The 13,733-nt window shown below is 41.1% G+C and overlaps 1 protein-coding gene and 1 pseudogene across 1 annotated transcript in view; both read right to left on the reverse strand.

Annotated features, from left to right (window-relative positions):
- Positions 1–234: 234 nt before the first annotated feature.
- Positions 235–347, reverse strand: LOC116750083 (annotated as a pseudogene).
- A 5,701-nt stretch (positions 348–6,048) lies between these two features.
- The window catches only part of KIF5B (kinesin family member 5B), a 42,601-nt gene continuing 34,916 nt past the window's right edge, over positions 6,049–13,733 (reverse strand). Inside the window, exons 25-27 of the mRNA XM_032621851.1 lie at positions 13,146–13,362; positions 12,455–12,571; positions 6,049–9,065 (exon numbers count right to left, since the gene is read on the reverse strand). Of these exons, the coding sequence (XP_032477742.1) occupies positions 9,049–9,065; positions 12,455–12,571; positions 13,146–13,362 (351 nt within the window). The 3' untranslated portion in view covers positions 6,049–9,048. The remainder of the gene's footprint in view (positions 9,066–12,454; positions 12,572–13,145; positions 13,363–13,733) is intronic.

The raw sequence follows: 13,733 nt of genomic DNA on the forward strand, positions 1-13,733 counted from the left end.
TGATTATGAAGGCTTAATTTCTTTCTTTCTTTTGCAACATGCAAACTCTTAGTTGCGGCACGCACGTGGGATCTAGTTCCCCAACCAGGGACCAAACCTGGGCCCCCTGCCTTGGGGGCAGAGTCTTAACCACTGCACTACCATGAAGTCCCTGAAGACTTAATTTAAGATAAACAAACCTTTCAGATGTGATCTACATATATATATATTTTTGAACTCAGAGGACATTTAATTAAAAGTAGGCAACAGCTCCAGGAATTTGTGTGTTATCCTTGTGCAGGGGCAATGTTACTTAATCTTTGTTGTTTTGTTCTAATTTTTAGCATGTGTACTGCTGAAGCGAGCACCAGATGTTATAACTCTAGACCAGATTACTTGGCATCTCAGAATTACAGAACAAAAGACCTAAGAGTCACCTCGAGGTTTTCAAGTGTTTTTCTGCAAATGGGCAAGTTGAATTATAGGTTGGGTCAAGAACCGGGGACATGCTTCTGAAGCCATCCTCGGAGAGCCACCCTACCACAGGACACAAACTGAGCCCTGAAAAGTCAAACACGCTCTAGAAAACTTGTTTCAAAAACAGTGGTTCCTTCTACCCCAAACAAAACAGCGGTCCCCTGCCCCACTTCACCTCTTTCCCACTCTCCAGAAGCAGCCACTGTCATTTCATCTCCAAATCTCTGCTACTTATTGATTAGTCACGGTTAAGCGGTGCCAGTTGTCTTATTCTGTGGAAGATGAGGATTGAACCCTCTTTCACCACCATCAACACATAGACACAACCCCTCCTCCTCTCAATAAGGTCATGTTGTAAGTTTAGCTACCAATCCATGTTTCCATTACTACTACGATGAAATGTGCCAATCACAGCTGAGTCATGTAAGATACTATGGTGACTTTTCCTCTCTTGCTTATCTTAGGATTCTTTTTTTTTTGGCACTTATTTTAAAAAAAATTGTAATACAATTTTTAAATGTTACTTCTCATTTACAGTTATTACAAAATATTGGCTATATTCCCCATGTTGTACAACACATCCTTGAATCTATCTCATACCCAATGGTTTGTGCCTCCCACCCCCACAATGGTAACCACTAGTTTGTTCTCTGTATCTGTGAGTCTACTTTTTTGGGTTATATTTAGGAGTCTTTTTTTTTTCTGCTTTATCATTTAAATTTTATTTAGTTTTTTATACAGCAGGTTCTTATTAGTTATGTTTTTTGTTTGTTTGTTTTTTTACGGTACACGGGCCTCTCACTGTTGTGGCCTCTCCCGTTGCAGAGCACAGGCTCCAGATGCACAGGCTCAGCGGCCATGGCTCACGGACCCAGCCGCTCCGCGGCATGTGGGATCTTCCCGGACTGGGGCACGAACCTGTGTCCCCTGCATCGGCAGGCAGACTCTCAACCACTGCGCCACCAGGGAAGCCCTAGTTATCTGTTTTATACATATTAGTGTATATGTGTCAATCCCAATCTCCCAATTCATCACAGCACCACCACCCCCGGATTCTTTTTTGAATAAGTAATTCTTTTTTAAAAGAAAAAGATCAATTTATTTATTTATTTATGGCTGCATTGGGTCTTCGTTGCTGCGCACAGGCTTTCTCTAGTTGCAGCGAGTGGAGACTGCTCTTTGTTGTGGTGTGCGGGCTTCTCATGGCAGTGGCTTCTCCTGTTGCAGAGCACGGGCTCTAGGCGCGCGGGCTTCAGTAGTTGTGGCACGCGGGCTCAGTAGTTGTGGCGTACGGGCTTAGTTGCTCCGCGGCATGTGGGATCTTCCCGGACCGGGGCTCGAACCCGTGTCCCCTGCATTGGCAGGCGGATTCTTAACCACTGCGCCACCAGGGAAGTCCCTCAGTAATTCTTTTTTCCCTTAGTGTTTAATGTACCATCTAGTCAACCCTAAACTCATCTTCAGTTATATAAATTTTTTTCTCAAAATCTTCAAACACATCAATCACTGATTTGTCTTGGAAACGTATCTCTGGCAGTCTTCTGACTGATGGACTCCCATCTGGACAGGTTGCTTTTGATGCTGTCACCCTGGTGCTTCCCTTCTTTTGTTGGTCTCTTCTTTTGTATGTCCCACATCTTCCTCTTTCTTAGTTTAATTTCTCACTTGGTTGAGCAAGAGCTTCCCAATAAATGATACATAAGTACATTTTTTGAGAACGTGTGTGTTTGAAAACTTTATTTTACCTACCTTTATACCAATTGAGGTTTGAGATCACTTTCCCTCAGAATTTTGAGGGTACTGATCCATTTTCTTCTAATTCCCAGTGTTGTTTGATACATTCAGATTCTCAGACCTTTGTACGAAATTTTTTTTTTGTTTTTTTATGGTTTTCTTTGTACTGTGCCTTAGTGTGGTTCTATTTTTATCCACTGTTCTGGGCATTGGCAACAGATGGCCTTCAGTTACATTTTCTTATTTAACTTATTCAGACCTGAAGCCTTGTGTTGTGGTCTTCTAATTCCTTTCCTATTTTCCAAGTTTTTTTTAAAATGACCATTTATTATTTTTTAAATTAATTATTTTTGGCTGCATTTGGTCTTTCTCTAGTTGTGACGAGTGGGGGCTACTCTTCGTTGCGGTGCGCAGGCTTCTCATTGCGGTGGCTTCTCTTGTTGCGGAGCACAGGCTCTCAGTGCATGGGCTTCAGTAGTTGTGGCTCGTGGGCTCAGTAGTTGTGGCTCATGGGCTCTAGAGTGCAGGCTCAGTAGTTGTGGCTTGTGGGCTCTAGAGCACAGGCTCAGTAGTTGTGGTGCATGGGCTTAGCTGCTCCACAGCATGTGGGATCTTCCTGGACCAGGGCTCAAACCCGTATCCCCTGCATTGGCAGGCGGATTCTTAACCACTGGACCACCAGGGAAGCCCTCTGACTTTTTTTGTGTGTATGACTTTGTCGGCAACTTTCTCAACTTCATCTTCTAACCTTCCTATTGTTTCTATTTTCAAGACTTTTTTGGTTTCTCAGTATTTCTTTCTTCTGACCCCTTGGTTTTTTGTTTTGTTTAGTGGAGACAAACTCTTTTTTCACTATGTCAAAATCTTGAGGCTCTTACTATTAGGTTTTTTTTTTTTCCCCAAGTTCTAGAATTTATATACCAGTGCTATTCTCAATAGACACAAACTAAAAATCACTCATATTGCAATACACATTGGGACAAATTGTTAAATGTTTACACTATGGAATCCTATGCAACAGTGGCAATGCATGATTGTAACAGGCAAGCATCCAGGTATATTCACAGACAACATAAGGAATAAAAAAGCCCAATCCAAAAGTGGTTATACTGTGTCATAACATTTATATAAAATACAGGTAAAGTGATCTTTTTGTTAGATACCAGAACAATATTAAACCTTAAGGGGAGTCACTAGAATGGGCCCACGGGGCCTCTGAGTATCTGGTAATTTTGTGTCTTTATCTAGAAGCTATGTATAGAGTGTATTCAGATTCTGAATTTTCTGAAATTTGTCATTTCCTCACAAACCGTGCATGTTTTTAGTTGTTTTTTATACATAACAAAAAGTAAAAAAGATATACTAGGGAAGGTAATTATATTAGCACTTTAATATCCATGCTCTTCAAGGTGGAAGTGAAAGGTACTAAATTTAGTATGTTTTTAAAAATGTTTTCTTCCCCTTTCATAGTCCACTTTCCTCCATATTATTATTATTTTGTTTTGATCCTGTCACCGTAAAGGCTTTCTTCACATGCTTCGTGACCCTTGGCTGTCTGCACCTATGTAAGGTGGGGACACGATGAAGCTGACAGGAAGTAATTGGTTCACAGGAGTAGGACTGTTGACTGTGGCATTTCTGAAACTGTGCTTCTCGGGGTACTCCTTGGATCAGTTGTCAGACTTTTCACCGAAGTCCTCTCATCTCCTGGCTGGAAAGCATAAGCCTGGTTGCCAGCATTCAGGTGACCAAGCAATGGAAGAAGGCTGGGCTTCTAAGTATTCTGATTGCAAACGTTCATATTACCCTCTGTATCAGGCCAGGTCTGAGGGGATGAACTAGAAATGGGTACAGAGAACTTTCAAGAGTAGTCTAGGGCTAAGGGAGAGTACCCAGGGAAGGAACAGACTTGGAAGGGGCTCCTTCCCCATGTCTGGGGTTCAGATCTCATTGCAAAGGCATGGCTGCAGCCCAACGGATGGTGGAGAAGCTTGCTAGGTTTCCCAGGCTAGAGCTGGTCCAATCACTAGGTGAGCGGGAAGCATCCCTCTGGGGTGCGGGCAGGCCAGGTCGAGACCCTGGCTGGGACCGGTGGTGGGGAGGAAACACCTCACTGGATCCTAGTGGGCCAAGGCTGCCCTTCCCCTACCCACCCCCATAGATCAGGTGGGCAGGAAGCTCCTCTCTGAGGCTAAAGGGCAGGCTCCCAGAGGGAGGCCACCTGCTGCTGGAGAGGTGGCCATGTGGCCCGGGCTCTTCGCTCACTAAGGGACCGTGTACGCCTGGTGCCCCTCACCGGCCCCCTTCACACCACTGACAACTGGATGGTATTAACAAGACGCAAACCGAAGGAAAGAAAGGAGGAATGCTTAGAGGGCCCAGCTCGCTGCCAGTGTCGGCAATCACATTGGTCTGCTCGGGCTGATGAAAGCAAGCACCACAGACTAGGCGAGGTAGTAGAAATGGATGGTCTCACAATTCTGGAGGCTACAAGCCCCAAACCAGGGTGTTGGCAGGGTTGGCTCCGTCAGAGGGCTATGAAGGGAGGACTGTTTGTCTCTCCATGGCTTGTAGATGGCCATCTTCTCCCTGTGTCTCCCTCCATGCACCTGTCAAATTTCTCTTTTATGTCACAAGTCACACTGGCAAGAGCCACCCTGATGACCTTTAACTTGATTACGCCCGAAAAGGCCCTACCTCCAAGGAAGGTCACATTCTTGAGGACTGAGACTTTAACACAGGAAGTTTGAGGGTACACAATTCAACCCCTAGCAGCGCCAAAGGGGAGCTGTGGCAATGAGGGGAGACACTGCTAACGGGCGCACTCCTGTTTCCAGCACGTCACCCCACCCTCGACTGCCACCAGCACTTGCACCTGGAGACCCTCTGCTTCACCTTCCGAGAATACACAGGCTCACCCTGGGACGTGAGAGGGGCAGTGGGCAAGCCGTGCAGCGTTGAAGAAGGGATCTGCGGGTCAAATGGAAAGGTCTAGATAGACTTTCGACTAGTCCTATTTCAGCCTCCTTCCACTCCTACTTCCAGAGGTACGGAGGTCACATTCATGACCATTTAGGGGTGCTCTGGGGGGGATACTGAGCTGCTCCCTGGCGTTCCCCACTGCTGGCTGAGTCAGGTGTCTGCTGAGTTTTGCTTTCCTGCTTGTGGTCTCCTCTGTTGTTCTTTGTGGCTTGCTGCCTTATAAATTAGTAAATAAACCTTTTATTTCAGAATGATTTTAACTTACAGAAAAGTAGCAACGGTAATACAGGGAGTCACGCTCAGACTCTCCCTCCTAATGTACCATCTCGCATCGCCACCGCACCTCTGTCAGAACTAGGAAATGAACCGGCACACTACCGCTAAGGTTTCACCAGTTTTCCCCGATGTCCTTCTACTGTTTCAGGGTCCAACCCAGGACACCGCCCTGCGTCACTGCGTCCGGCTGCCAAGTCTCCCAAGTCTCCTCAGACTTATCTTCCTGGTTTTCCACGACCTTTACACTGCGGAAGAGTACTGGTCAGGCATTTGGTAGAACGTCCCCCCATTTGGTTAGTTTGATGTTTTTCTCATGATCAGACTGGCGTTAATAGTTTTGGGGGAAGAATAACACGGCGAAGTGTCCTCATCACGTATCAGGATACACTAATGTAAAATAACACAAGGGAGACTGATGGTTCATCTCTAGCTCTTAATTCTTCAGCCTACGATGTCCAAAGCCTATGCAATACATTAGGAGACAAAGTACACATGAATATAATGACATATTAGTCACTGTTCTGTCAAGAAAGAAGGCCACTTGGTCATGTAAAATCAACCTAATACGTCACTGAATTGAGTTTTAAGAAAGTCATGACATTTCAAAAAATTTTTTCCTCTTTATTTGAACATGGAAGACATTTACAGCATGCAGGTTAGCTATAATTATATGGCGCCTTCCCAAACCAATTATCTTTGACTGTATCTTCAAGCACTGAAAAGAAACCAACACACTCCACAGGTGGACTCAGACTCTTTTCTATCACCTCCTGTCAAACTGAGTTATGCACAGTAGTTTTCTTAAATTAGGCAAATAATTTAATGGATCACCATGAATAAATATTTTTATTTCACTGAGTTTCTCTTCTGAACCATTTATCAATACCACTCAGAAGAACATTAATATAGTCAGTCAAAAATAAAAGACACTGCAAATTGAAGTAAGTGTCAATGTTCCAGATGATCAGAGATTTTCATTTGTAAGAGTAAACGCTGTGTTTAATGACCTACCATAGCAAAAGCAGTTCAGTGAAAACAAATTTAGGAAATTCTCTGTACACTTTGTGAAAGTCTGAAATTATAAACAGAAAAGAACCATTAGGATATTTAACCCAGCACTGTATACTCTGAACCACATGCTGAACCACTGTATACTCTGAACCACATGCCAGTTACACAGAACCAACACCGTGATGTATCTTATAAGAACGAAACTACCATGTTCAGACAAAAGAGAGAAAAACAATTCTGCTTCATCTAAGAATATTGCCCAAAAAGCAAGCTTTCGTTTGAAAACAAAATACAAATGTGTATGTGAATGCAGCCAAACCTTTCTCCATTTAGAAAACTATCATCACAAATAGGTGGTAGCACTCTTTCTAAGTGAACTGCACTGCTTCAATCTCGCTGCTCTACAAGGTTTCATCTCAAGTTTTGGAGTGTCTCTTTTGATCATTCCTAAAAACAATACAATCGTTTGTAAGGTTGCAGATCGTAACAGCAAGGATTTTTGACTGTTAAAAAAATAAATTTATCTTTTAAATGAAAACTATTATAAAAGTGGAAATTGCAACAGTTAAGGAAATAGAAAAATACGCCAATTATGATCTGAGTCTTCTGACTACGGCTCCAAATTTAATACAAATATCTGTACATAAAACTTTTTTGAAAAGTTAATTCTGCCACCCAGATCCTAACAGAACTTTCCAACTTTCTCTTCTGAGTAACCTTAAATCCCCATTCTCTGCAAATTTCTGCTAACACAGCTGCAGTTACCCACCCCCAACTGATGAAGCACACATTGAAATCTCTTCCCGTTACTTTTTTTTTTTTTTTTTTTTTGCGGTACGCGGGCCTCTCACTGCCGTGGCCTCTCCCGCTGCGGGGCACAGGCTCCGGATGCGCAGGCTCAGCGGCCATGGCTCACGGGCCCAGCCGCTCCGCGGCATGTGGGATCCTCCCGGACCGGGGCACGAACCCGTGTCCCCTGCATCGGCAGGCGGACTCTCAACCACTGCGCCACCAGGGAAGCCCCTCCCCTGTTACTTTTACAGCTTCTAAAACAAACTGCTGACTCAGTTTAATCATCTGAGGAAGAAGAAGAGGTACAGTTAACGACAAAACTACCAGCTACTGCCAACAAAATAATTTATTTGAGGATTGTTAGTGACCTGCAAAAAATTTACTACTTCTAGACTAAACAAGAAATAAATTATAGTGTTATGACTTAGTGTACCAGGTAAAAAACCTCAGGGATTTCAGACCAAAATTTAACCTATATATTTATAAATTTACCATATATTTGTCTTGTCCTTCCACATTTTTTTCTCAATTTCCATAGGCTATAAATTTAGATCAAACAATACGGTACTAACAATATAAAATTATGTTTAATCCTACAATATCTTAGTTCACTTCACTATAGTAAGATGACAAATCATTATCCGTCCAATTCTTCTATTAATTAGTGGGCTCACCAAAACAAAGCAGGGTGTTTTCATTCCATAAACCTATGTGGATTAAAGCACTGGGAAGAACAGAAATAAATTCCTTTTCCAAACTCTCCTTCTTAAACAAAAGCAAAAGATTTGCTTTTGATATTGTAAAGTATTTCTATTCAAGATAATTCAACAACAGTCATTTCATGAGATAATTAAGTAGCCTTGCTCAGTCTCAAATGTCTAGTTAGGCAGTTTTAAAGGTTTCAGTGCTCAAAGAGTAGTTTTCAGAAGCAAACTTCGGAGATGATACAGATAATTTTTTTTTTTTTTTTTTTTTTTTTTTTGTTTTAAATTTATTTATTCATTTATTTATTTTTGGCTGTGTTGGGTCTTCGTTTCTGTGCGAGGGCTTTCTCTAGTTGTGGCAAGCGGGGGCCACTCTTCATCGCGGTGCGCGGGCCTCTCACTGTCGCGGCCTCTCTTGCTGCAGAGCACAGGCTCCATACGCGCAGAGCTCAGTATTTGTAGCTCACGGGCCCAGCTGCTCCGTGGCACGTGGGATCTTCCCAGACCAGGGCTTGAACCCATGTCCCCTGCATTGGCAGGCAGACTCTCAACCACTGCGCCACCAGGGAAGCCCGATACAGATAATTTTTAACTCCGAAGTCGTTTCAAGGGATTTTAATGTACAGTACTGACCTGATATAATTTGTGGGCATGTAGTGTTATAAGTGGTAAAATTTAAGACATTTAATCTAAAGGTTCCATTTCCCCTAAAATATTGTTTTAATAAGAAAAGAAGAAAAACAAGCAGTAGCAGCTAGGTAACTTAAACTGAGATTAAAAAATAAACACAAAAAAACAAGTACAAAAAGCACAGTCCTGTATGACACAGTTAGGTTGGCACAATGAAGACTAAATTTAAGACATGAAAGACAAACTGTGATAAATAGGGCCACAGTCGTAAACTGTCGTTTTTCCCTTCTAAGACACCAAAATTGCACTCTAGTTGTGTTGGGAAGCAGCAGAGTTTACGAGAAGAGAGGGCAGGAAACAGCTGTACAGGCCAGGTACAATTTATACACTAAAAAAAAGTTATAATTCTAAAGTTCCCAAGGGATACAGGCTATAGTCATTGATATAATATCCTCTTCATACTTCAGTTACTTTTAACACCTGAAGAGGAAGAAAGCACAGAGAAAAATATTTTTATTTATACAAAACTTGTGTTTGAGATAATCATGAAAAGAATTAAATAAAATATACGAATGCGTTTAAGAACATTTAGCCAACAGCTTTGACCATTTCCCCCAAAACTGAAAAGATGGCAACATTAAATGACTGAATTTTTCCTTTTATATGCCTCCTAAGCAGAGCCATTTAGGGACAGTACAATATTGAAAGGAGGTCACCCTGCATGTTTTTACTCCCCGCAAGAGCTATGAGTGAGCGGATGTGTAAGTTAGATTTTTTTTAAAAAGATGATTAATAAAATGGCAGCCAGTAGACAGTGGCAGTGACATTAAGCCAAGGACCGCGAACTAACTAGCGACGTTACATACATGGCAGCCGTAAGAAACAAAAAGGGGCCGGGTGGGGATAAGCAAGAGGTACGTGCGGTGGGGAAAGGGACAGTGAAATAAACAACCCCAGGGACTTCCCCGGCACTCCAGTGGTTAGGGCTTGGTGCTTTCACTGCTGTGCCCCGGGCTCAATCCCTGGTCTGGGAACTAAGCAGCTGCAAGGCGAGCGGGTGTGGCCAATAAAATAAAATAAAATAAACAACCCCAGCAGCAGGTGTCACCTAGAGGCATCCTGTGTTCAGCTGCCTATTTGCGGCCGTGTTTATCAGAAAACCTCCACCTGTCCAAAGCATTACGCAGTTAGAAGAACCAGCCATGTAAAACTGGGTACTGAAAGTATCAGTATCATTCATACATTGCCATCTTTTCCCAAAATAAACCCAGTGTTTTGAAATGTTTTTCTTAATAATTAAAAAATAATTTAAAAATCTCTACAAAGTATCTAATTTTTTCAACAATTTATCACTCATGTAGATCATATACTCCTCCATCATGGGTTAAGAATCATCGATGCAAGGCTTTAAATAATAGCCATTATCCTTCGGACCAGCAGTGAAACAAACCTGTAAGTGGTTATACTTTCATAGTTACTTCAAGTCTTGAAAACCTGGGTTAGCCAGGTTAGCCATCTCCCTCATGTGCTCAAGTGCTGTCATGACACTGCCATCAGCATTCTACTTTCAAGCTAAAACCCAGCTGTATTTAACAAAGGCCATGGACTGTCCTCTCTGCAAATGAGACAGGAGTTCGAAGTGCACATGTGAATTTTAATGTGAGGACAATATCCAAAACGGATAAACTTTTACCCGTATTTATAATTATCTTTTGAAAACTGCCCAGCTCCACTTCCAGAAAAGGCGGCTTGCATCTACTCAGCACCCGTGCTGTACTAGGTAATGACATCTTAACTTGCGTAATTCTCAAGAATGACTTTCATTTTATTAGTAAAGGGGCTCAACAAGTTATTAATCCAAAGGGGGAAAAACAGAGGCCATCTCTTAATTGGCAGGAAAACTCCTGTAATGTCTGCTGATGTGACACAATATTAAACACGTATCACCCACAGTGTAGTCTGTAAACATGTTTAAAAGAATCCAATAAGTGCTTCTAATAAACAGGGAATAGAGGAACAAGGCAACTACACACAGAAACAACCGAACACATCCGAGGAGGCATATGCTCAAGGACACTGGCCTAGTCTATTCAGTAAGTCAGTGTCATTAGAAAAGGGGGGGTGTTACTCTAGATTACAAGAGACTTAAGGCGAATAACCGCATGTAAACATCAGTCCTGGGTTACTCCCTGGTGTAGACAAACCAGCTGTAGAAGACTTAACCACAAATAAATCATTAGAAAAATCTGAATATGGATTGGTATAATACTAAAAATATTTTGTCAAGTGTGATAATGTTATTGTGGTATGTAGAAAAATGTTTTATTTCAGATACATTAAATGGTCAGAAATCCGTAATTTACTTTTACACTTAAGAATTTTTAAAGAATTTTAAAAGGAGTCAAAACGAGACAAATTAACTGTTTAAAAGTAACTTGCTCAAGCTCATAAAAGTAGAAAAATCAGGATGCAAACTTAGATGGGCCTCCAATATCTGTACTCTTTTCACTGTATAATCCTCTACCGTGTGGACAAAAAACTGTATTAAATTTATGGACACGTGATTCCTCCAGAATATTGCATAATTTTCCACTCAAACTGAGAGCCAACGTTATGCAAAAATGACAAAGTAAAAAGCAGGATTAAAATAAACTGACTTTAGTACTGTTAGAAACAAAGCCAGTCCCCATCTCAGAGTTACTACTGCTTTTAGTTTCCACACCACCTACACACTTGGGATTTGCTGAAGAATTTAATCTGAGTTCCTGTCATATGATAAAATATTAGGCAGCTATAGACAGTCATGCTGCCTAAGAATATGTTCAGAATATACTGCCAAGTTAAAAAAGCTGGCTACAAAGTAACATATATAGAATAGCGTAGTATGTTGGCAGTATGTTATATTAGAATGTTTATTAGACACTTCAAACTTTCTAATTTAAAAGTTATAATATGTAAAGAAAGCTCCAGAAGGATATATACAATATATTGGGTAGTGTCTCTGGATGACATTTATCTTCTTGATAATTATCTTTCTGATAATTCTTCATCCCCCTACAGGGAACAGATATTACTTGTATTTAGAAAGAAACAAACAAGAACTCATAAATCAGTTAGAAAAACCACTCACAATAGGTAAATGGGAAAGGACACAGAAATAATTCATAAAAAACATACGTATATAAGTGGGCCAATAAATATACGAAAAAATCCAAATTCATTAATAAATCAATGAGACGCTTATTTTAGCCTATTAAATTAGAAACTTAAAAACTATTAATACTCAATACTGGCAAAGATGCAACAAAATGCAGTGTCCTTGGCTAAATACAATTTGGTGCGGTCTTTCTGAAGAGCAGTATGTTAGTATGTGTCAAGAGCCTTAAAAATGTTCATTTCCTCATAATTCCACTTATGGGAATCTTCTGGAAATAATCTGAAAGTGAGGAGGTATAAAAAGATGTTTCATACTTCAGATTTCATACATGGAAATTTCAATTTTGGAAAATTTCAAGTATGGAAAAACTGACATAATTAAATGTCCAGTAAAATAGTTATAAACCATGGTATATTCATCAGACAATAGCCAGAGCTTTGAAAAATGACCCAATATTACATTAAAAACAGCAAGAGCACAAATTTGAATATACATATAGTATGATCTGAACTATGAAAAAACTAGACGAAGATGAAACTATGCTAAGTTACTTTTATAATCCCCTACATTATGAAGAAATCATAACACTACTGTGAGAATCCAAAACACTGCTTATCCACCAACGGCTGAACATCCCCACGGACAGCGGCGACTCCGAAGTCAGCCAGAGAGCACAGACCCGAGGGCGCCGCGTGAGGCCACGCCTGCTCACCTCCTCCGCCTCGCACGGCCGCCGGCGGGCCGTTCTGCACAGGTGCGCCTCCCCCACGAACTGCACTGGGATGAGCCGGAGAAGCTGCCGGATGTTGCCCAGGACGAATAGGTTTAGCTGGGATGAAAAACAAACACTGACTTCAGGACAAATAACACACAACCCCAATGACTCGTTAAGTCTCTTTTCTTATCTACAACAAATTCCCAAATGTCTTGTTTATCTTTGCCTTCTTGTTTCTCAGTGAATCCCTCTATCTCTCTTTTTCTTTTTCAGTTACATCCTTTTCTCCAGGACCTATACAATCCTTAGCCTCTTAAAAACCTTATTCCTGCATCAATGCCTAGCAATTAAAGCATGAAATACCGTGCAGGACATTTTCTTGCAAGTCTCTTCTTGCTTTCATAACATCGCTCTACACAGCTGTCCTACACCTGACCAGTCTTGCTTGTCTAGTTCTGATTTATCTCCTTGTCCTGTTAATTAAGGTGGCTATTCCTCAGTGCTCTGCATTCCCAACAATGCCACTCTGGTAAATTAGAAAATACAGACAAAAACCACCGTGACATCACATAAACAATCAATCAGATTACGTTCTCAAGTAAATAAAAACATTCAAACCAAAGCAAGGTTTAAAGGTTTTTTGTTTTTTTTTGTTTTTGGTTTAAAGGTTTTATTGTGTCCTACTAACCAATCTGTGCAGAATGCCCTCTTCTGGCCATATTCTTTGACCTGACTGCTTCCTTTATACGATCTACTTCCTGCTGATAGCGTTTGCGATCGCGAGATGCATTTTCTTTGGCCTCTTTCAGTGCCGACTCCAAAGCTTTCACTCTCTCAGCTGTAGCTCTGAGTCGCTTTTCCAGCTTAGGAAGCTCACAGCGAAGATCTGCGTTATCACGTACCAGCTAAAGGTATACAGGAAAAATAAGGATTCTGACTTTAACGATGATTTGAAAAAACAGAAACATTTCATCATTTCTCTTGAAAGAAAAACTACATTTTATACTAAGGTTTTTCTCACTTAGCTAATTTAAATAATTTAGACAGCAACAAAGAATACATATACCCATAAATATCATCCTCACATATGTTTCTCCCCAAAACATAACTTCATTCAATACTGGGGGATTGGGGAGACTGTTCTTTTTCCCTATGACAATATGCTACAACACTGTGTTAGGTCTCTTCATTAAGATACTAATCTGGTGGAAACAAATATCTTTTTAGATACAGCAAGATCCACAATTACACATAAACTTGGCAAGTCCCTTAATAA

This window comes from Phocoena sinus, chromosome 2 (assembly GCF_008692025.1).
Source record: "Phocoena sinus isolate mPhoSin1 chromosome 2, mPhoSin1.pri, whole genome shotgun sequence".
Taxonomy (NCBI): domain Eukaryota; kingdom Metazoa; phylum Chordata; class Mammalia; order Artiodactyla; family Phocoenidae; genus Phocoena; species Phocoena sinus.